Below are 24432 nucleotides of genomic sequence, written 5' to 3' on the forward strand. Positions count from 1 at the left end.
ATTGTGCGCACGATAATTCTGGAAGGGAGTAACCGATATTGGTCCATACTTTCCTAGTATGATTAAGCACATAATGCATTAATGAAATTGTAAATTATTCATATCGTAATAGAGTTCAATAACTCAGACAGTAGGTCATTGCAAAAAAGTAAACAAACAAAAAGTTCTACTTGAAGGTGCAAACGCAGATTTACTATCATTGCCTAAAAATGTAAAAAATCAATGTTGTAGTATTGTTGTGGGGCAATGAACCACAACGTTTCTTTTCATAATAATTATTTTGTAAATTAAGCAATTTATACAACACACTAGACACAAAACAAAATGTGCAATTTAGCAATAAGTTAGTATTTAAGAACCAATTTATCAATAAAGAATGTGAGAACTTGAAAAAGCCTTCTTGTGCATACATCATTTCCTCTCCGATCTTAACCAAGTTCATGAGCTTGTGTTAAAACCCTAATTTATCTTGGTGATACTGCCTCGATAAGCAACATCTACAAACCCATTGAAGGACAAAACAGTCCATTCAATAAACATTTGGTGACCCCTAGTTCTTCCGATAGGACGAAACACGCAACCACATTTGGTGACCCCTAGTCCTTCCGATAGGACGAAACACACAACCACATTTGTGACATCGAGTCCCTCCAATAGGACAAAATACATCCCAAAGTATTTCAGATCCTGTAACACGGCACAGGATCAACATTAGCAAGTTCACCAGGACATCAGTCGGCATTCTAGAACAGTAGCGTATAAAGCACAGAATACCGAAATTTTGATTGGACAATACACAGGATTATATATAGCTACTGTTGCAGAAGGCAATCTTCGGGCGAATTCCGGACATTAACTAATTAAAAATGGCAACCGATGAAGATTCGGCAGGCATGACCTTGTTCAGTCAATTGGTAGATGCTCAACGAGCCACCGGTGATCGGATAGAAACTATCATCCGCAATGCAAAAAAGGAGCCAATCTCAAAAAGAACAACTAGCTTCTACAAGGATCGACTCACTAAATTTGACGCCGCATGGGCCGAATTCGAAATCACAGACTCAAAAATACAGTGTCTCCAAAATTATCCAAAGGACCACAAGTACTGAACTTACAATGAAGTACCGTAAGCTATTTGAGTCAGCCATGTTGGAGCCTTCAAAAGAATCAGAAACAACTGCTGATAAACCTCCTGCAAAGAAATCAACCATACACAACGGCGGCTCAATAGCTTCAGTATCCTCAACCAATTCGGCAATCAGAAGACAAAACGTTATGATAGCGTCTCTGAAGAGGGTACTTACCATGGATCCGACAGCATCCAACATGAAATTAAAGGAAAAACTGTGGGAACAAATTCAAGAACTGCATTTCTCAATATGGGAAAACAGTTGCAATCCACAGGAAGAAGGCTACGATATGGACTCCTACACCACTCTGGAGAATATGGTAGTAGAAAACTTCAAAACAACAACACCAACTGCAGAAAAAGGAATAGAACTTGGGCAAGCGAATGTGTTGCCACTGCCCAAAATCACAATCCCAAAATTTAATGGAGATTATCTAAAATGGCCGGCCTTCTTTGACCTTTTCACGCAGTTAGTAAACAATCAACGCATACCCACAGTACAAAAGATGTGGTATCTGAAGGCCAATCTCACTGGTGAAGCGGAAAATTTGATAAGTCATATCTCAGCAACAGCCGAAAATTATGAAGCAGCATGGAAATTTTTGCAAGACCGATACAACAACAAGCGAGTGCTGGTAGCATCGCTTATACATCAACTGATTGATCAGCCATCGACCGGATCATCAGCCGCGTCCATAAAGCAGCTACATGACGTCACACAAGAGTGCTTACATGCGCTTAAGAACGTGGGAGTCGACACGTCCTCTTGGAGTCCAATTCTACTTCATCTACTGTCGAAGAAACTAGACCGAAGTATTTACAATCAATACGAAAGATCAATTGTCAACCCAAGGGAATTGCAGCAAGTTAGTCAATTCCTAGAATTTCTGGAGACTCGATTCCAGTCAATGGAGGCAATGGGTCAAAAGGAAAAACCTTCATCTAAATCTTGTGCTACAGTGGCATCGGCAAACCAAGGAAACAACATATGTACTCTATGTAAAAATGGCACCCATAAACTATATCACTGCCAGAACTTTCTCAAAATGACACCACCAGAACGACAAAATTTCACACAAAAGCAAAAACGATGTGTAAACTGTTTAAAGGCGGGCCATTCATCGAAGCAATGTACTACGCGATGCTGCATGAAATGCAACAAGAAACACAAATCCTTGCGCAAGCAAGGATCTACAAACAAACAAGATAGTCGTATGACTTTATCAGCTGGAACTGGTACAAAGCCTGCCGGAGGGGTAGCCTCCGTAAATACTGAGTCACCCAATAATCAGAAAGCCACCTCGCTAGCCGTTCTTCTCAGCACAGCAGTAGTCAAAATAAAGGTGGATGAAGCAGAAGTGGAGTGCCGCGCTTTGCTTGATTCTGGTTCACAAGTCAATTTCATCACAGAACGTTTAGTAAAGCGACTTGGCATTTCAATGCACAAGTCGACAATTAATATCAACGGAATCGGTGTAACCAACACTAGAACAAACCATCGAGTAAATGTGGCTCTGAAGTCTCGAATCAACAATTATTCGACTCGACTTGAAGCATTTGTCTTGCCTCGTGTCCTGTCACCACAGCCATCACAATTCATTAGCATTGAAGATTGGTCGCTTCCAAAGAATCTGACGCTAGCTGATCCAGCCTTCAACCGTCCTGATAAAATTGATATATTACTAGGTGCAGAACACTATCACGAACTGTTGTCGATTGGACAAATACAATTAGCCAAGGATCTCCCCACAATGCAGAACACTGTGTTTGGGTGGACAATCTCAGGAAAAATTCAAGAGGAACAGCCAAGGAACTTTACATCTGGAATCTGTACCATGGATGAATCGCTTGACGCCTCTATCGCCCGGCTGTGGGAATTGGAGGAAATCAAGGCAACCAGCAAACCAATGTCCATCGAAGAAAGACAATACGAAAATCACTTTGAGCAGCACACCATCAAGAACAACAAAAAATCGATTTGTAGTCCGAATATCCTTTCGAATATCCCCTGACGCTTTAGGAGACTCACATGAGATCGCAATCAATCGATTTTTCTCCCTCGAACGCCGGTTGCAGAAAGATCCTGATTTGAAGGAACAATATGTCAAATTCATGGAAGAATATGAGAACCTAGGACACATGACAAAAATATCGGCGGATGCTATTCGCTCACCACACTACTTCATCCCACATCATTGCGTGCAACGACCTGAGAGCACAACAACAAAGCTTCGTGTAGTATTCGACGCATCGGCCAAAACTTCGTCATCACATTCGTTAAACGATCTGATGTACACAGGACCTACTGTTCAAAGCGATCTGTTCTCCATACCTCTGAGATTTAGGCTACTCAAGTACGTTTTTACAACTGACGTCGAGAAAATGTACAGACAGGTCCTAATCTCTCCTGAGGATCGCCAGTTTCAACTAATAATTTGGAGAAAGGATGTCACTCAGCCTATAACCTACTACCAACTCAACACAGTCACATATGGCACAAGAGCCGCCCCATATTTGGCAACAAAATGCCTGCAACGATTAGCTAAGGAGAACGCAATCCGTTACCCGCTCGCCTCGCAATTTCTCCAAGAGAATTTTTACGTCGACGATGGCCTGGGCGGAGCCGACAGCTTAGTTATGGCAGTTAATTTGCAGCAGCAACTCATTCAAGTTATGAAAGATAGCGGATTCAACTTACGCAAGTGGTGTGCTAATAACCCTCAACTGCTTAAAAACATTTCAGAAGGAGATCAAGAAGTAAACTTAGATTTCGAGAGCTCAAAGGCTGACACCGTTAAAACATTAGGACTAACATGGCTTCCAAAAGATGACACATTTTGTGTAAAAGTTAACATTGCTTCCGTCAGAAGAATCACTAAACGTACAGTTACATCAGATCTTGTCAGACTTTTTGATCCATTAGGAATACTGTCTCCAGTCACAGTAACGGCCAAAATATTCATACAAGAATTGTGGGAGTTAAAATTAGACTGGGACCAATCGTTACCAGAATCCTTACACTCTAAATGGACCACGTTTCGATCGGACTTAAACGCTCTAAAAACCCTTCAGATATATAGACACATCTTTAAAGGGAGAGTGCCAGAATCAAGGCAACTACACATCTTCACAAATGCATCAGAAAAGGCGTATGGCGCAGCGGCTTACATGCGATCAACCTTTAAAGACGAACTACCATGACACGTCTCCTCTGTGCAAAATCTCGTGTTGCCCCACTCAAAAGGCAAACCATACCACGTTTGGAGCTTTGCGCAGCAGCACTTGGAGCCCAGCTAGCTTAAAAAAATAAAATCGATCTTCAATTGACGTGTCCAACCTGGTTTTGGACTGACTCAGAAATCGTGCTGGCTCGGATAAACTCATCATCTGCAGCATTCAACACATTTGTGGCCAATAGAATTGCAATCATACAAGAAATCACTCAGGCAGAACAATGGCGTCATGTCAGCTCTAAGTGCAATCCAGCCGATATACTATCTCGCGGCATTTCACCAAAAGCCCTTAAAGATTGTTCGCTTTGGTTCTGTGGTCCCTTGTTTTTACACGGAAAAGATTCAATGTGGCCAGCAAAATTCAATTCACATCTTGCAAATTCGACTAATCTTGAGAGAAAAAGGAAGATACCAAATATATAATATACAAAATAAATCACAATAACTCGTTCATCTGTCTACAACGAATCGTAGCATACGTTTTGCGCTTCATTACTCACAGCAGGTGCAAAAATCTATTCTAGTTTCGGAGATATCACGACTTTTATAAAAATTAAGGTGAACTTGAATTTTTTATAAAGATGATCTCGAATTTTTGCCAGATTTGCTCTATCTCTTCTAGTTTCGGAGATTTGCTCTATCTCTTCTAGTTTCGGAGATATCGCGACTTTTATAAAAATGATCTCGAGTTTTTGCCAGATTTGCTCTATCTCTTCTAGTTTCGGAGATATCGCGACATTTATAAAAATGAAGTTGAACTTGAATTTTTTATAAAAATGATCTCGAATTTTTGCCAGATTTGCTCTATCTCTTCTAGTTTCGGAGATATCGCGACATTTATAAAAATGAAGTTGAACTTGAATTTTTTTATAAAAATGATCTCGAATTTTTGCCAGATTTGCTCTATCTCTTCTAGTTTCGGAGATATCGCGACTTTATTAAACATTAAGTTGAACTTGAATTTTTTATAAAAATGATCTCGAATTTTTGCCAGATCTCTTCTAGTTTCGGAGATATCGCGACATTTATAAAAATGAAGTTGAACTTGATTTTTTTATAAAAATGATCTCGAATTTTTGCCAGATTTGCTCTATCTCTTCTAGTTTCGGAGATATCGCGACTTTCATAAAAATGATCTCGGATTTTTGCCAGATTTGCTCTATCTCTTCTAGTTTCGGAGATATCGCGACTTTTATAAAAATCATCTCGAATTTTTGCCAGATTTGCTCTATCTCTACTAGTTTCGGAGATATCGCGACATTTATAAAAATGATCTAGAATTTTTGCCAGATTTGCTCTATCTCTTCTAGTTTCGGAGATATCGCGACATTTATAAAAATCATCTAGAATTTTTGCCAGATTTGCTCTATCTCTTCTAGTTTCGGAGATATCGCGACATTTATAAAAATGAAGTTGAACTTGAATTTTTATAAAAATGATCTCGAATTTTTGCCAGATTTGCTCTATGAAGTTGAACTTGAATTTTTTATGAAAATGATCTCGAATTTTTGCCAGATTTGCTCTATCTCTTCTAGTTTCGGAGATATCGCGACATTTATAAAAATGAAGTTGAACTTGAATTTTTATTCGGAGATATCGCGACTTTTACAAAAATGATCTCGAATTTTTGCCAGATTTCCTCTATCTCTTCTAGTTTCGGAGATATCGCGACTTTTATAAAAATGATCTCGAATTTTTGCCAGATTTGCTCTATCTCTTGTAGTTTCGGAGATATCGCGACTTTTATAAAAATGATCTCGAATTTTTGTCAGATTTGCTCTATCTCTTGTAGTTTCGGAGATATCGCGACTTTTATAAAAATGATCTCGAATTTTTGCCAGATTTGCTCTATCTCTTGTAGTTTCGGAGATATCGCGACTTTTATAAAAATGATCTCGAATTTTTGCTAGATTTCCTCTATCTCTTCTAGTTTCGGAGATATCGCGACTTTTATAAAAATGATCTCGAATTTTTGCCAGATTTGCTCTATCTCTTGTAGTTTCGGAGATATCGCGACTTTTATAAAAATGATCTCGAATTTTTGTCAGATTTGCTCTATCTCTTGTAGTTTCGGAGATATCGCGACTTTTATAAAAATGATCTCGAATTTTTGCCAGATTTGCTCTATCTCTTGTAGTTTCGGAGATATCGCGACTTTTATAAAAATGATCTCGAATTTTTGCCAGATTTGCTCTATCTCTTCTAGTTTCGGAGATATCGCGACTTTTATAAAAATGATCTCGAATTTTTGTCAGATTTGCTCTATCTCTTGTAGTTTCGGAGATATCGCGACTTTTATAAAAATGATCTCGAATTTTTGTCAGATTTGCTCTATCTCTTGTAGTTTCGGAGATATCGCGACTTTTATAAAAATGATCTCGAATTTTTGCCAGATTTGCTCTATCTCTTGTAGTTTCGGAGATATCGCGACTTTTATAAAAATGATCTCGAATTTTTGCCAGATTTGCTCTATCTCTTGTAGTTTCGGAGATATCGCGACTTTTATAAAAATGATCTCGAATTTTTGCCAGATTTGCTCTATCTCTTGTAGTTTCGGAGATATCGCGACTTTTATAAAAATGATCTCGAATTTTTGCCAGATTTGCTCTATCTCTTCTAGTTTCGGAGATATCGCGACTTTTATAAAAATGATCTCGAATTTTTGCCAGATTTGCTCTATCTCTTGTAGTTTCGGAGATATCGCGACTTTTATAAAAATGATCTCGAATTTTTGTCAGATTTGCCAGCAAAATTCAATTCACATCTTGCAAATTCGACTAATCTTGAGAGAAAAAGGAAGATACCAAATATATAATATACAAAATAAATCACAATAACTCGTTCATCTGTCTACAACGAATCGTAGCATACGTTTTGCGCTTCATTACTCACAGCAGGTGCAAAAATCTATTCTAGTTTCGGAGATATCACGACTTTTATAAAAATTAAGGTGAACTTGAATTTTTTATAAAGATGATCTCGAATTTTTGCCAGATTTGCTCTATCTCTTCTAGTTTCGGAGATTTGCTCTATCTCTTCTAGTTTCGGAGATATCGCGACTTTTATAAAAATGATCTCGAGTTTTTGCCAGATTTGCTCTATCTCTTCTAGTTTCGGAGATATCGCGACATTTATAAAAATGAAGTTGAACTTGAATTTTTTATAAAAATGATCTCGAATTTTTGCCAGATTTGCTCTATCTCTTCTAGTTTCGGAGATATCGCGACATTTATAAAAATGAAGTTGAACTTGAATTTTTTTATAAAAATGATCTCGAATTTTTGCCAGATTTGCTCTATCTCTTCTAGTTTCGGAGATATCGCGACTTTATTAAACATTAAGTTGAACTTGAATTTTTTATAAAAATGATCTCGAATTTTTGCCAGATCTCTTCTAGTTTCGGAGATATCGCGACATTTATAAAAATGAAGTTGAACTTGATTTTTTTATAAAAATGATCTCGAATTTTTGCCAGATTTGCTCTATCTCTTCTAGTTTCGGAGATATCGCGACTTTCATAAAAATGATCTCGGATTTTTGCCAGATTTGCTCTATCTCTTCTAGTTTCGGAGATATCGCGACTTTTATAAAAATCATCTCGAATTTTTGCCAGATTTGCTCTATCTCTACTAGTTTCGGAGATATCGCGACATTTATAAAAATGATCTAGAATTTTTGCCAGATTTGCTCTATCTCTTCTAGTTTCGGAGATATCGCGACATTTATAAAAATCATCTAGAATTTTTGCCAGATTTGCTCTATCTCTTCTAGTTTCGGAGATATCGCGACATTTATAAAAATGAAGTTGAACTTGAATTTTTATAAAAATGATCTCGAATTTTTGCCAGATTTGCTCTATGAAGTTGAACTTGAATTTTTTATGAAAATGATCTCGAATTTTTGCCAGATTTGCTCTATCTCTTCTAGTTTCGGAGATATCGCGACATTTATAAAAATGAAGTTGAACTTGAATTTTTATTCGGAGATATCGCGACTTTTACAAAAATGATCTCGAATTTTTGCCAGATTTCCTCTATCTCTTCTAGTTTCGGAGATATCGCGACTTTTATAAAAATGATCTCGAATTTTTGCCAGATTTGCTCTATCTCTTGTAGTTTCGGAGATATCGCGACTTTTATAAAAATGATCTCGAATTTTTGTCAGATTTGCTCTATCTCTTGTAGTTTCGGAGATATCGCGACTTTTATAAAAATGATCTCGAATTTTTGCCAGATTTGCTCTATCTCTTGTAGTTTCGGAGATATCGCGACTTTTATAAAAATGATCTCGAATTTTTGCTAGATTTCCTCTATCTCTTCTAGTTTCGGAGATATCGCGACTTTTATAAAAATGATCTCGAATTTTTGCCAGATTTGCTCTATCTCTTGTAGTTTCGGAGATATCGCGACTTTTATAAAAATGATCTCGAATTTTTGTCAGATTTGCTCTATCTCTTGTAGTTTCGGAGATATCGCGACTTTTATAAAAATGATCTCGAATTTTTGCCAGATTTGCTCTATCTCTTGTAGTTTCGGAGATATCGCGACTTTTATAAAAATGATCTCGAATTTTTGCCAGATTTGCTCTATCTCTTCTAGTTTCGGAGATATCGCGACTTTTATAAAAATGATCTCGAATTTTTGTCAGATTTGCTCTATCTCTTGTAGTTTCGGAGATATCGCGACTTTTATAAAAATGATCTCGAATTTTTGTCAGATTTGCTCTATCTCTTGTAGTTTCGGAGATATCGCGACTTTTATAAAAATGATCTCGAATTTTTGCCAGATTTGCTCTATCTCTTGTAGTTTCGGAGATATCGCGACTTTTATAAAAATGATCTCGAATTTTTGCCAGATTTGCTCTATCTCTTGTAGTTTCGGAGATATCGCGACTTTTATAAAAATGATCTCGAATTTTTGCCAGATTTGCTCTATCTCTTGTAGTTTCGGAGATATCGCGACTTTTATAAAAATGATCTCGAATTTTTGCCAGATTTGCTCTATCTCTTGTAGTTTCGGAGATATCGCGACTTTTATAAAAATGATCTCGAATTTTTGTCAGATTTGCTCTATCTCTTGTAGTTTCGGAGATATCGCGACTTTTATAAAAATGATCTCGAATTTTTGCCAGATTTGCTCTATCTCTTGTAGTTTCGGAGATATCGCGACTTTTATAAAAATGATCTCGAATTTTTGCCAGATTTGCTCTATCTCTTGTAGTTTCGGAGATATCGCGACTTTTATAAAAATGATCTCGAATTTTTGCCAGATTTGCTCTATCTCTTGTAGTTTCGGAGATATCGCGACTTTTATAAAAATGATCTCGAATTTTTGTCAGATTTGCTCTATCTCTTGTAGTTTCGGAGATATCGCGACTTTTATAAAAATGATCTCGAATTTTTGTCAGATTTGCTCTATCTCTTGTAGTTTCGGAGATATCGCGACTTTTATAAAAATGATCTCGAATTTTTGCCAGATTTGCTCTATCTCTTGTAGTTTCGGAGATATCGCGACTTTTATAAAAATGATCTCGAATTTTTGCCAGATTTGCTCTATCTCTTGTAGTTTCGGAGATATCGCGACTTTTATAAAAATGATCTCGAATTTTTGTCAGATTTGCTCTATCTCTTGTAGTTTCGGAGATATCGCGACTTTTATAAAAATGATCTCGAATTTTTGCCAGATTTGCTCTATCTCTTGTAGTTTCGGAGATATCGCGACTTTTATAAAAATGATCTCGAATTTTTGCCAGATTTGCTCTATCTCTTGTAGTTTCGGAGATATCGCGACTTTTATAAAAATGATCTCGAATTTTTGCCAGATTTGCTCTATCTCTTGTAGTTTCGGAGATATCGCGACTTTTATAAAAATGATCTCGAATTTTTGTCAGATTTGCTCTATCTCTTGTAGTTTCGGAGATATCGCGACTTTTATAAAAATGATCTCGAATTTTTGTCAGATTTGCTCTATCTCTTGTAGTTTCGGAGATATCGCGACTTTTATAAAAATGATCTCGAATTTTTGCCAGATTTGCTCTATCTCTTGTAGTTTCGGAGATATCGCGACTTTTATAAAAATGATCTCGAATTTTTGCCAGATTTGCTCTATCTCTTGTAGTTTCGGAGATATCGCGACTTTTATAAAAATGATCTCGAATTTTTGCCAGATTTGCTCTATCTCTTGTAGTTTCGGAGATATCGCGACTTTTATAAAAATGATCTCGAATTTTTGCCAGATTTGCTCTATCTCTTGTAGTTTCGGATATATCGCGACTTTTATAAAAATGATCTCGAATTTTTGTCAGATTTGCTCTATCTCTTGTAGTTTCGGAGATATCGCGACTTTTATAAAAATGATCTCGAATTTTTGCCAGATTTGCTCTATCTCTTGTAGTTTCGGAGATATCGCGACTTTTATAAAAATGATCTCGAATTTTTGCCAGATTTGCTCTATCTCTTGTAGTTTCGGAGATATCGCGACTTTTATAAAAATGATCTCGAATTTTTGCCAGATTTGCTCTATCTCTTGTAGTTTCGGAGATATCGCGACTTTTATAAAAATGATCTCGAATTTTTGTCAGATTTGCTCTATCTCTTGTAGTTTCGGAGATATCGCGACTTTTATAAAAATGATCTCGAATTTTTGCCAGATTTGCTCTATCTCTTGTAGTTTCGGAGATATCGCGACTTTTATAAAAATGATCTCGAATTTTTGCCAGATTTGCTCTATCTCTTGTAGTTTCGGAGATATCGCGACTTTTATAAAAATGATCTCGAATTTTTGTCAGATTTGCTCTATCTCTTGTAGTTTCGGAGATATCGCGACTTTTATAAAAAATGATCTCGAATTGCTCTATCTCTTGTAGTTCGGTGCTCTATCTCTTCTAGTTTCGGAGATATCGCGACTTTTATAAAAATGATCTCTCTCTTCTAGTTTCGGAGATATCGCGACTTTTATAAAAATGATCTCGAATTTTTGCCAGATTTGCTCTATCTCTTGTAGTTTCGGAGATATCGCGACTTTTATAAAAATGATCTCGAATTTTTGCCAGATTTGCTCTATCTCTTGTAGTTTCGGAGATATCGCGACTTTTATAAAAATGATCTCGAATTTTTGTCAGATTTGCTCTATCTCTTGTAGTTTCGGAGATATCGCGACTTTTATAAAAATGATCTCGAATTTTTGCCAGATTTGCTCTATCTCTTGTAGTTTCGGAGATATCGCGACTTTTATAAAAATGATCTCGAATTTTTGCCAGATTTGCTCTATCTCTTCTAGTTTCGGAGATATCGCGACTTTTATAAAAATGATCTCTCTCTTCTAGTTTCGGAGATATCGCGACTTTTATAAAAATGATCTCGAATTTTTGCCAGATTTGCTCTATCTCTTGTAGTTTCGGAGATATCGCGACTTTTATAAAAATGATCTCGAATTTTTGCCAGATTTGCTCTATCTCTTGTAGTTTCGGAGATATCGCGACTTTTTATAAAAATGATCTCGAATTTTTGCCAGATTTGCTCTATCTCTTGTAGTTTCGGAGATATCGCGACTTTTATAAAAATGATCTCGAATTTTTGCCAGATTTGCTCTATCTCTTGTAGTTTCGGAGATATCGCGACTTTTATAAAAATGATCTCGAATTTTTGTCAGATTTGCTCTATCTCTTGTAGTTTCGGAGATATCGCGACTTTTATAAAAATGATCTCGAATTTTTGCCAGATTTGCTCTATCTCTTGTAGTTTCGGAGATATCGCGACTTTTATAAAAATGATCTAGAATTTTTGCCAGATTTCCTCTATCTCTTCTAGTTTCGGAGATATCGCGACTTTTATAAAAATGATCTCGAATTTTTGCCAGATTTGCTCTATCTCTTCTAGTTTCGGAGATATCGCGACTTTTATAAAAATGATCTCTCTCTTCTAGTTTCGGAGATATCGCGACTTTTATAAAAATGATCTCGAATTTTTGCCAGATTTGCTCTATCTCTTGTAGTTTCGGAGATATCGCGACTTTTATAAAAATGATCTCGAATTTTTGCCAGATTTGCTCTATCTCTTGTAGTTTCGGAGATATCGCGACTTTTATAAAAATGATCTCGAATTTTTGTCAGATTTGCTCTATCTCTTGTAGTTTCGGAGATATCGCGACTTTTATAAAAATGATCTCGAATTTTTGCCAGATTTGCTCTATCTCTTGTAGTTTCGGAGATATCGCGACTTTTATAAAAATGATCTCGAATTTTTGTCAGATTTGCTCTATCTCTTGTAGTTTCGGAGATATCGCGACTTTTATAAAAATGATCTCGAATTTTTGCCAGATTTGCTCTATCTCTTGTAGTTTCGGAGATATCGCGACTTTTATAAAAATGATCTCGAATTTTTGCCAGATTTGCTCTATCTCTTGTAGTTTCGGAGATATCGCGACTTTTATAAAAATGATCTCGAATTTTTGCCAGATTTGCTCTATCTCTTGTAGTTTCGGAGATATCGCGACTTTTATAAAAATGATCTCGAATTTTTGTCAGATTTGCTCTATCTCTTGTAGTTTCGGAGATATCGCGACTTTATAAAAATGATCTCGAATTTTTGCCAGATTTGCTCTATCTCTTGTAGTTTCGGAGATATCGCGACTTTTATAAAAATGATCTCGAATTTTTGTCAGATTTGCTCTATCTCTTGTAGTTTCGGAGATATCGCGACTTTTATAAAAATGATCTCGAATTTTTGCCAGATTTGCTCTATCTCTTGTAGTTTCGGAGATATCGCGACTTTTATAAAAATGATCTCGAATTTTTGTCAGATTTGCTCTATCTCTTGTAGTTTCGGAGATATCGCGACTTTTATAAAAATGATCTCGAATTTTTGCCAGATTTGCTCTATCTCTTGTAGTTTCGGAGATATCGCGACTTTTATAAAAATGATCTCGAATTTTTGCCAGATTTGCTCTATCTCTTGTAGTTTCGGAGATATCGCGACTTTTATAAAAATGATCTCGAATTTTTGCCAGATTTGCTCTATCTCTTGTAGTTTCGGAGATATCGCGACTTTTATAAAAATGATCTCGAATTTTTGTCAGATTTGCTCTATCTCTTGTAGTTTCGGAGATATCGCGACTTTTATAAAAATGATCTCGAATTTTTGCCAGATTTGCTCTATCTCTTGTAGTTTCGGAGATATCGCGACTTTTATAAAAATGATCTCGAATTTTTGTCAGATTTGCTCTATCTCTTGTAGTTTCGGAGATATCGCGACTTTTATAAAAATGATCTCGAATTTTTGCCAGATTTGCTCTATCTCTTGTAGTTTCGGAGATATCGCGACTTTTATAAAAATGATCTCGAATTTTTGTCAGATTTGCTCTATCTCTTGTAGTTTCGGAGATATCGCGACTTTTATAAAAATGATCTCGAATTTTTGCCAGATTTGCTCTATCTCTTGTAGTTTCGGAGATATCGCGACTTTTATAAAAATGATCTCGAATTTTTGTCAGATTTGCTCTATCTCTTGTAGTTTCGGAGATATCGCGACTTTTATAAAAATGATCTCGAATTTTTGCCAGATTTGCTCTATCTCTTGTAGTTTCGGAGATATCGCGACTTTTATAAAAATGATCTCGAATTTTTGCCAGATTTCCTCTATCTCTTCTAGTTTCGGAGATATCGCGACTTTTATAAAAATGATCTCGAATTTTTGCCAGATTTGCTCTATCTCTTCTAGTTTCGGAGATATCGCGACTTTTATAAAAATGATCTCGAATTTTTGCCAGATTTGCTCTATCTCTTGTAGTTTCGGAGATATCGCGACTTTTATAATAATGATCTCGAATTTTTGTCAGATTTGCTCTATCTCTTCTAGTTTCGGAGATATCGCGACTTTTATAAAAATGATCTCGAATTTTTGCCAGATTTGCTCTATCTCTTCTAGTTTCGGAGATATCGCGACTTTTATAAAAATGATCTAGAATTTTTGCCAGATTTCCTCTATCTCTTCTAGTTTCGGAGATATCGCGACTTTTATAAAAATGATCTCGAATTTTTGCCAGATTTGCTCTATCTCTTCTAGTTTCGGAGATATCGCGACTTTTATAAAAATGATCTCGAATTTTTGCCAGATTTGCTCTATCTCTTGTAGTTTCGGAGATATCGCGACTTTTATAAAAATGATCTCGAATTTTTGCCAGATTTGCTCTATCTCTTCTAGTTTCGGAGATATCGCGACTTTTATAAAAATGATCTCGAATTTTTGCCAGATTTGCTCTATCTCTTCTAGTTTCGGAGATATCGCGACTTTTATAAAAATGATCTCTCTCTTCTAGTTTCGGAGATATCGCGACTTTTATAAAATGATCTCGAATTTTTGCCAGATTTGCTCTATCTCTTCTAGTTTCGGAGATATCGCGACTTTTATAAAAATGATCTCGAATTTTTGCCAGATTTGCTCTATCTCTTCTAGTTTCGGAGATATCGCGACTTTTATAAAAATGATCTCGAATTTTTGCCAGATTTGCTCTATCTCTTCTAGTTTCGGAGATATCGCAACTTTTATAAAAATGATCTTGAATTTTTGCCAGATTTGCTCTATCTCTTCTATTTTCGGAGATATCGCAACTTTTATAAAAATGATCTCGAATTTTTGCCAGATTTGCTCTATCTCTTCTAGTTTCGGAGATATCGCGACTTTTATAAAAATGATCTCGAATTTTTGCCAGATTTGCTCTATCTCTTGTAGTTTCGGAGATATCGCGACTTTTATAAAAATGATCTCGAATTTTTGCCAGATTTGCTCTATCTCTTCTAGTTTCGGAGATATCGCAACTTTTATAAAAATGATCTCGAATTTTTGACAAATTTGGCTCTATCTCTTCTAGTTTCGGAGATATCGCGACATTTAGAAAATGATCTCGAATTTTTGACAAATTTGCTCTATCTCTTCTAGTTTCGGAGATATCGCGACTTTTATAAAAATGATCTCGAATTTTTGCCAGATTTGCTCTATCTCTTGTAGTTTCGGAGATATCGCGACTTTTATAAAAATGATCTCGAATTTTTGCCAGATTTGCTCTATCTCTTCTATTTTCGGAGATATCGCAACTTTTATAAAAATGATCTCGAATTTTTGCCAGATTTGCTCTATCTCTTCTAGTTTCGGAGATATCGCAACTTTTATAAAAATGATCTCGAATTTTTGACAAATTTGCTCTATCTCTTCTAGTTTCGGAGATATCGGCGACATTTAGAAAAATGATCTCGAATTTTTGACAAATTTGCTCTATCTCTTGTAGTTTCGGAGATATCGCGACTTTATAAAAATGATCTAGAATTTTTGCCAGATTTGCTCTATCTCTTCTAGTTTCGGAGATATCGCGACTTTTATAAAAATGATCTCGAATTTTTGCCAGATTTGCTCTATCTCTTCTAGTTTCGGAGATATCGCGACTTTTATAAAAATGATCTCGAATTTTTGCCAGATTTGCTCTATCTCTTCTAGTTTCGGAGATATCGCGACTTATATAAAAATGATCTCGAATTTTTGCCAGATTTGCTCTCTCTCTTCTAGTTTCGGAGATATCGCGACTTTTATAAAAATGATCTCGAATTTTTGCCAGATTTGCTCTATCTCTTCTAGTTTCGGAGATATCGCGACTTTTATAAAAATGATCTCGAATTTTTGCCAGATTTGCTCTATCTCTTCTAGTTTCGGAGATATCGCAACTTTTATAAAAATGATCTCGAATTTTTGCCAGATTTGCTCTATCTCTTCTATTTTCGGAGATATCGCAACTTTTATAAAAATGATCTCGAATTTTTGCCAGATTTGCTCTATCTCTTCTAGTTTCGGAGATATCGCAACTTTTATAAAAATGATCTCGAATTTTTGACAAATTTGCTCTATCTCTTCTATTTTCGGAGATATCGCGACATTTAGAAAAATGATCTCGAATTTTTGACAAATTTGCTCTATCTCTTCTAGTTTCGGAGATATCGCGACATTTAGAAAAATGATCTCGAATTTTTGACAAATTTGCTCTATCTCTTCTAGTTTCGGAGATATCGCGACTTTTATAAAAATGATCTCGAATTTTTGCCAGATTTGCTCTATCTCTTGTAGTTTCGGAGATATCGCGACTTTTATAAAAATGATCTCGAATTTTTGCCAGATTTGCTCTATCTCTTCTATTTTCGGAGATATCGCAACTTTTATAAAAATGATCTCGAATTTTTGACAAATTTGCTCTATCTCTTCTAGTTTCGGAGATATCGCGACATTTAGAAAAATGATCTCGAATTTTTGCCAGATTGCTCTATCTCTTCTAGTTTCGGAGATATCGCAACTTTTATAAAAATGATCTCGAATTTTTGACAAATTTGCTCTATCTCTTCTAGTTTCGGAGATATCGCGACATTTAGAAAAATGATCTCGAATTTTTGCCAGATTTGCTCTCTCTCTTCTAGTTTCGGAGATATCGCGACTTTTATAAAATGATCTCGAATTTTGGCAGATTTGCTCTATCTCTTCTAGTTTCGGAGATATCGCGACTTTTATAAAAATGATCTCGAATTTTTGCCAGATTTGCTCTATCTCTTCTAGTTTCGGAGATATCGCGACTTTTATAAAAATGATCTCGAATTTTTGCCAGATTTGCTCTATCTCTTCTAGTTTCGGAGATATCGCGACTTTTATAAAAATGATCTCGAATTTTTGCCAGATTTGCTCTCTCTCTTCTAGTTTCGGAGATATCGCGACTTTTATAAAATGATCTCGAATTTTTGGCAGATTTGCTCTATCTCTTCTAGTTTCGGAGATATCGCGACTTTTATAAAAATGATCTCGAATTTTTGACAAATTTGCTCTATCTCTTCTAGTTTCGGAGATATCGCGACATTTAGAAAAATGATCTCGAATTTTTGCCAGATTTGCTCTCTCTCTTCTAGTTTCGGAGATATCGCGACTTTTATAAAATGATCTCGAATTTTTGGCAGATTTGCTCTATCTCTTCTAGTTTCGGAGATATCGCGACTTTTATAAAAATGATCTCGAATTTTTGCCAGATTTGCTCTATCTCTTCTAGTTTCGGAGATATCGCGACTTTTATAAAAATGATCTCGAATTTTTGCCAGATTTGCTCTATCTCTTCTAGTTTCGGAGATATCGCGACTTTTATAAAATGATCTCGAATTTTTGCCAGATTTGCTCTATCTCTTCTAGTTTCGGAGATATCGCAACTTTTATAAAAATGACCTCGAATTTTGCCAGATTTGCTCTATCTCTTCTAGTTTCGGAGATATCGCGACTTTTATAAAAATGATCTCGAATTTTTGCCAGATTTGCACTATCTCTTCTAGTTTCGGAGATATCGCGACTTATATAAAAAATGATCTCGAATTTTTGCCAGATTTGCTCTATCTCTTCTAGTTTCGGAGATATCGCGACTTTTATAAAAATGATCTCGATTTGTTGCCAGATTTGCTCTATCTCTTCTAGTTGCGGAGATATCGCGACTTTTATAAAAATGATCTCGAATTTTTGCCAGATTTGCTCTATCTCTTCTAGTTGCGGAGATATCGCGACTTTTATAAAAATGATCTCGAATTTTTGCCAGATTTGCTCTATCTCTTCTAGTTTCGGAGATATCGCGACTTTTATAAAAATGATCTCGAATTTTTGCCAGATTTGCTCTATCTCTTCTAGTTTCGGAGATATCGCGACTTTTATAAAAATGATCTCGAATTTTTGCCAGATTTGCTCTATCTCTTCTAGTTTCGGAGATATCGCCACTTTTATAAAATGATCTCAAATTTTTGCCAGATTTGCTCTATCTCTTTTAGTTTCAGAGTTATCGCCACTTTTATAAAAATGATCTCGAATTTTTGCCAGATTTGCTCTATCTCTTCTAATTTCGGAGATATCGCAACTTTTATAAAAATGATCTCGAATTTTTGCCAGATTTGCTCTATCTCTTCTAGTTTCGGAGATATCGCGACTTTTATAAAATGATCTCGAATTTTTGCCAGATTTGCTCTATCTCTTCTAGTTGCGGAGATATCGCCACATTTATAAAAATGATCTCGAATTTTTGCCAGATTTGCTCTATCTCTTCTAGTTTCGGAGATATCGCAACTTTTATAAAAATGATCTCGAATTTTTGCCAGATTTTCTCTATCTCTTCTAGTTTCGGAGATATCGCAACTTTTATAAAAATGATCTCGAATTTTTGCCAGATTTGCTCTATCTCTTCTAGTTTCGGAGATATCGCGACTTTTATAAAAATGATCTCGAATTTTTGACAAATTTTGCTCTATCTCTTCTAGTTTCGGAGATATCGCGACTTTTATAAAAATGATCTCGAACTTTTGCCAGATTTGCTCTATCTCTTCTAGTTTCGGAGATATCGCGACATTTACAACAATGAAGTTGAACTTGAATTTTTTATAAAAAATGATCTCGAATTTTTGCCAGATTTGCTCTATCTCTTCTAGTTTCGGAGATATCGCGACATTTACAAAAATGAAGTTGAACTTGAATTTTTTATAAAAAATGATCTCGAATTTTTGCCAGTTTCGGAGATATCGCGAATTTTTGCCAGATTTGCTCTATCTCTTCTAGTTTCGGAGATATCGCGACTTTTATAAAAATGATCTCGAATTTTTGCCAGATTTGCTCTATCTCTTCTAGTTTCGGAGATATCGCGACTTTTATAAAAATGATCTCGAATTTTTGCCAGATTTGCTCTATCTCTTTTAGTTTCGAAGATATCGCGACATTTATAAAAATGAAGTTGAACTTTAATTTTTTATAAAAATGATCTCGAATTTTTGCCAGATTTGCTCTATCTCTTCTAGTTTCGGAGATATCGCGACATTTACAACAATGAAGTTGAACTTGAATTTTTATAAAAAATGATCTCGAATTTTTGCCAGATTTGCTCTATCTCTTCTAGTTTCGGAGATATCGCGACTTTTATAAAAATGATCTCGAATTTTTGCCAGATTTGCTCTATCTCTTCTAGTTTCGGAGATATCGCGACTTTTATAAAAATGATCTCGAATTTTTGCCAGATTTGCTCTATCTCTTCTAGTTTCGGAGATATCGCGACTTTTATAAAAATGATCTCGAATTTTTGCCAGATTTGCTCTATCTCTTCTAGTTTCGGAGATATCGCGACTTTTATAAAAATGATCTCGAATTTTTGCCAGATTTGCTCTATCTCTTCTAGTTTCGGAGATATCGCGACTTTTATAAAAATGATCTCGAATTTTGCCAGATTTGCTCTATCTCTTCTAGTTTCGAAGATATCGCGACATTTATAAAAATGAAGTTGAACTTTAATTTTTTATAAAAATGATCTCGAATTTTTGCCAGATTTGCTCTATCTCTTCTAGTTTCGGAGATATCGCGACATTTACAACAATGAAGTTGAACTTGAATTTTTTATAAAAAATGATCTCGAATTTTTGCCAGATTTGCTCTATCTCTTCTAGTTTCGGAGATATCGCGACATTTATAAAAATGAAGTTGAACTTTAATTTTTTATAAAAAATGATCTCGAATTTTTGCCAGTTTCGGAGATATCGCGAATTTTTGCCAGATTTGCTCTATCTCTTCTAGTTTCGGAGATATCGCGACTTTTATAAAAATGATCTCGAATTTTTGCCAGATTTGCTCTATCTCTTCTAGTTTCGGAGATATCGCGACTTTTATAAAAATGATCTCGATTTTTTGCCAGATTTGCTCTATCTCTTCTAGTTTCGGAGATATCGCGACTTTTATAAAATGATCTCGATTTTTGCCAGATTTGCTCTATCTCTTCTAGTTCGGAGATATCGCGACTTTTATAAAAATGATCTCGAATTCTTGCCAGATTTGCTCTACCTCTTCTAGTTTCGGAGATATCGCAACATTTATAAAAATGAAGTTGAACTTGAATTTTTTATAAAAATGATCTCGAATTTTTGCCAGATTTGCTCTATCTCTTCTAGTTTCGGAGATATCGCGACTTTTATAAAAATGATCTCGAATTTTTGCCAGATTTGCTCTATATCTTCTAGTTTCGGAGATATCGCCACTTTTATAAAAATGATCTCGAAATTTTGCCAGATTTGCTCTATCTCTTCTAGTTTCGGAGATATCGCGACTTTTATAAAAATTATCTCGATTTTTTGCCAGATTTGCTCTATCTCTTCTAGTTTCGGAGAAATCGCGACTTTTATAAAAATTATCTCGATTTTTTGCCAGATTTGCTCTATCTCTTCTAGTTTCGGAGATATCGCGACTTTTATAAATTTGATCTCGAATTTTTGCCAGATTTGCTCTATCTCTTCTAGTTTCGGAGATATCGCGACTTTTATAAATTTGATCTCGAATTTTTGCCAGATTTGCTCTATCTCTTCTAGTTTCGGAGATATCGCGACTTTTATAAAAATGATCTCGATTTTTTGCCAGATTTGCTCTATCTCTTCTAGTTTCGGAGATATCGCGACTTTTATAAAAATGATCTCGAATTGTTGCCAGATTTGCTCTAACTCTTCTAGTTTCGGAGATATCGCGACATTATTAAAAATTAAGTTGAACTTGAATTTTTTATAAAAATGATCTCGAATTTTTGCCAGATTTTCTCTATCTCTTCTAGTTTCGGAGATATCGCGACATTTACAAAAATGAAGTTGAACTTGAATTTTTTATAAAAAATGATCTCGAATTTTTGCCAGTTTCGGAGATATCGCGAATTTTTGCCAGATTTGCTCTATCTCTTCTAGTTTCGGAGATATCGCGACATTTATAAAAATGAAGTTGAACTTGAATATTTTATAAAAATGATCTCGAATTTTGCCAGATTTGCTCTATCTCTTCTAGTTTCGGAGATATCGCGACTTTTATAAAAATGATCTCGAATTTTTGCCAGATTTGCTCTATCTCTTCTAGTTTCGGAGATATCGCGACATTTACAAAAATGAAGTTGAACTTGAATTTTTATAAAAAATGATCTCGAATTTTTGCCAGTTTCGGAGATATCGCGAATTTTTGCCAGATTTGCTCTATCTCTTCTAGTTTCGGAGATATCGCGACATTTATAAAAATGAAGTTGAACTTGAATTTTTTATAAAAATGATCTCGAATTTTTGCCAGATTTGCTCTATCTCTTCTAGTTTCGAAGATATCGCGACTTTTATAAAAATGATCTCGAATTTTTGCCAGATTTGCTCTATCTCTTCTAGTTTCGGAGATATCGCGACATTTACTAAATGAAGTTGAACTTGAATTTTTTATAAAAAATGATCTCGAATTTTTGCCAGTTTCGGAGATATCGCGAATTTTTGCCAGATTTGCTCTATCTCTTCTAGTTTCGGAGATATCGCGACATTTATAAAAATGAAGTTGAACTTGAATTTTTTATAAAAATGATCTCGAATTTTTGCCAGATTTGCTCTATCTCTTCTAGTTTCGGAGATATCGCGACATTTATAAAAATGAAGTTGAACTTGAATTTTTTATAAAAATGATCTCGAATTTTTGCCAGATTTGCTCTATCTCTTCTAGTTTCGGAGATATCGCGACTTTTATAAAAATGATCTCGAATTTTTGCCAGATTTGCTCTATCTCTTCTAGTTTCGGAGATATCGCGACATTTACAAAAATGAAGTTGAACTTGAATTTTTTATAAAAAATGATCTCGAATTTTTGCCAGTTTCGGAGATATCGCGAATTTTTGCCAGATTTGCTCTATCTCTTCTAGTTTCGGAGATATCGCGACATTTATAAAAATGAAGTTGAACTTGAATTTTTTATAAAAATGATCTCGAATTTTTGCCAGATTTGCTCTATCTCTTCTAGTTTCGGAGATATCGCGACTTTTATAAAAATGATCTCGAATTTTTGCCAGATTTGCTCTATCTCTTCTAGTTTCGGAGATATCGCGACATTTACAAAAATGAAGTTGAACTTGAATTTTTTATAAAAAATGATCTCGAATTTTTGCCAGTTTCGGAGATATCGCGAATTTTTGCCAGATTTGCTCTATCTCTTCTAGTTTCGGAGATATCGCGACATTTATAAAAATGAAGTTGAACTTGAATTTTTTATAAAAATGATCTCGAATTTTTGCCAGATTTGCTCTATCTCTTCTAGTTTCGAAGATATCGCGACTTTTATAAAAATGATCTCGAATTTTTGCCAGATTTGCTCTATCTCTTCTAGTTTCGGAGATATCGCGACATTTACAAAAATGAAGTTGAACTTGAATTTTTTATAAAAAATGATCTCGAATTTTTGCCAGTTTCGGAGATATCGCGAATTTTTGCCAGATTTGCTCTATCTCTTCTAGTTTCGGAGATATCGCGACATTTATAAAAATGAAGTTGAACTTGAATTTTTTATAAAAATGATCTCGAATTTTTGCCAGATTTGCTCTATCTCTTCTAGTTTCGGAGATATCGCGACATTTATAAAAATGAAGTTGAACTTGAATTTTTTATAAAAATGATCTCGAATTTTTGCCAGATTTGCTCTATCTCTTCTAGTTTCGGAGATATCGCGACATTTATAAAAATGATGTTGAACTTGAATTTTTATAAAAATGATCTCGAATTTTTGCCAGATTTGCTCTATCTCTTCTAGTTTCGGAGATATCGCGACATTTATAAAAATGATGTTGAACTTGAATTTTTATAAAAATGATCTCGAATTTTTGCCAGATTTGCGCTATCTCTTCTAGTTTCGGAGATATCGCGACTTTTATAAAAATGATCTCGAATTTTTGGCAGATTTGCTCTATCTCTTCTAGTTTGGGAGATATCGCGACTTTTATAAAAATGATCTCGGATTTTTGCCAGATTTGCTCTATCTCTTCTAGTTTCGGAGATATCGCGACATTTATAAAAATGAAGTTGAACTTGAATTTTTATAAAAATGATCTCGAAATTTTGCCAGATTTGCTCTATCTCTTCTAGTTTCGGAGATATCGCGACTTTTATAAAAATGATCTCGAATTTTTGCCAGATTTGCTCTATCTCTTCTAGTTTCGGAGATATCGCGACTTTTATAAAAATGATCTCGAATTTTTGCCAGATTTGCTCTATCCCTTCTAGTTTCGGAGATATCGCGACTTTTATAAAAATGATCTCGAATTTTTGCCAGATTTGCTCTATCTCTTCTAGTTTCGGAGATATCGCGACATTTATAAAATGATCTCGAATTTTGCCAGATTTGCTCTATCTCTTCTAGTTTCGGAGATATCGCGACTTTTATAAAAATGATCTCGAATTTTTGCCAGATTTGCTCTATCTCTTCTAGTTTCGGAGATATCGCGACTTTTATAAAAATGATCTCGAATTTTTGCCAGATTTGCTCTATCTCTTCTAGTTTCGGAGATATCGCGACATTTATAAAATGATCTCGAAATTTTGCCAGATTTGCTCTATCTCTTCTAGTTTCGGAGATATCGCGACTTTTATAAAATGATCTCGAATTTTTGCCAGATTTGCTCTATCTCTTCTAGTTTCGGAGATATCGCGACTTTTATAAAAATGATCTCGAATTTTTGCCAGATTTGCTCTATCTCTTCTAGTTTCGGAGATATCGCGACTTTTATAAAAATGATCTCCAATTTTTGACAATTTGCTCTATCTCTTCTAGTTTCGGAGATATCGCGACTTTTATAAAAATGATCTCGAATTATTGCTAGATTTGCTCTATCTCTTCTAGTTTCGGAGATATCGCCACATTTATAAAAATGATCTCGAATTTTTGCCAGATTTGCTCTATCTCTTCTAGTTTCGGAGATATCGCGACTTTTATAAAAATGATCTCGAATTTTTGCCAGATTTGCTCTATCCCTTCTAGTTTCGGAGATATCGCGACTTTTATAAAAATGATCTCGAATTTTTGCCAGATTTGCTCTATCTCTTCTAGTTTCGGAGATATCGCGACATTTATAAAATGATCTCGAATTTTTGCCAGATTTGCTCTATCTCTTCTAGTTTCGGAGATATCGCGACTTTTATAAAAATGATCTCGAATTTTTGCCAGATTTGCTCTATCTCTTCTAGTTTCGGAGATATCGCGACTTTTATAAAAAT

At 35.1% G+C, this 24432-nt stretch overlaps 2 protein-coding genes across 2 annotated transcripts in view; both read left to right on the forward strand.

The window, feature by feature from the left end:
• Positions 1-1116: 1116 nt before the first annotated feature.
• On the forward strand, positions 1117-3141 carry LOC141391583 (uncharacterized). Its single transcript, XM_073964455.1, has one exon. It carries the CDS (start codon positions 1117-1119, stop codon positions 3139-3141), a length of 2025 nt encoding a protein of 674 aa, XP_073820556.1.
• Positions 3142-3268: 127 nt separating this feature from the next.
• LOC141391584 (uncharacterized) overlaps positions 3269-24432 on the forward strand; it is a 130548-nt gene continuing 109384 nt past the window's right edge. The window contains exon 1 of the mRNA XM_073964456.1: positions 3269-3827. Within this exon, the coding sequence (XP_073820557.1) occupies positions 3269-3827 (559 nt within the window). The remainder of the gene's footprint in view (positions 3828-24432) is intronic.

The sequence above is a fragment of the Musca autumnalis genome, unplaced genomic scaffold (assembly GCF_047663935.1).
Source record: "Musca autumnalis isolate F117 unplaced genomic scaffold, ASM4766393v1 scaffold_1, whole genome shotgun sequence".
NCBI classification, from domain to species: domain Eukaryota; kingdom Metazoa; phylum Arthropoda; class Insecta; order Diptera; family Muscidae; genus Musca; species Musca autumnalis.

Coding starts and splice junctions, on each gene's coding strand:
- LOC141391583 (XM_073964455.1), top strand. CDS start 1,117: ATGAAGTACCGTAAGCTATTTGAGTCAGCCATGTTGGAGCCTTCAAAA.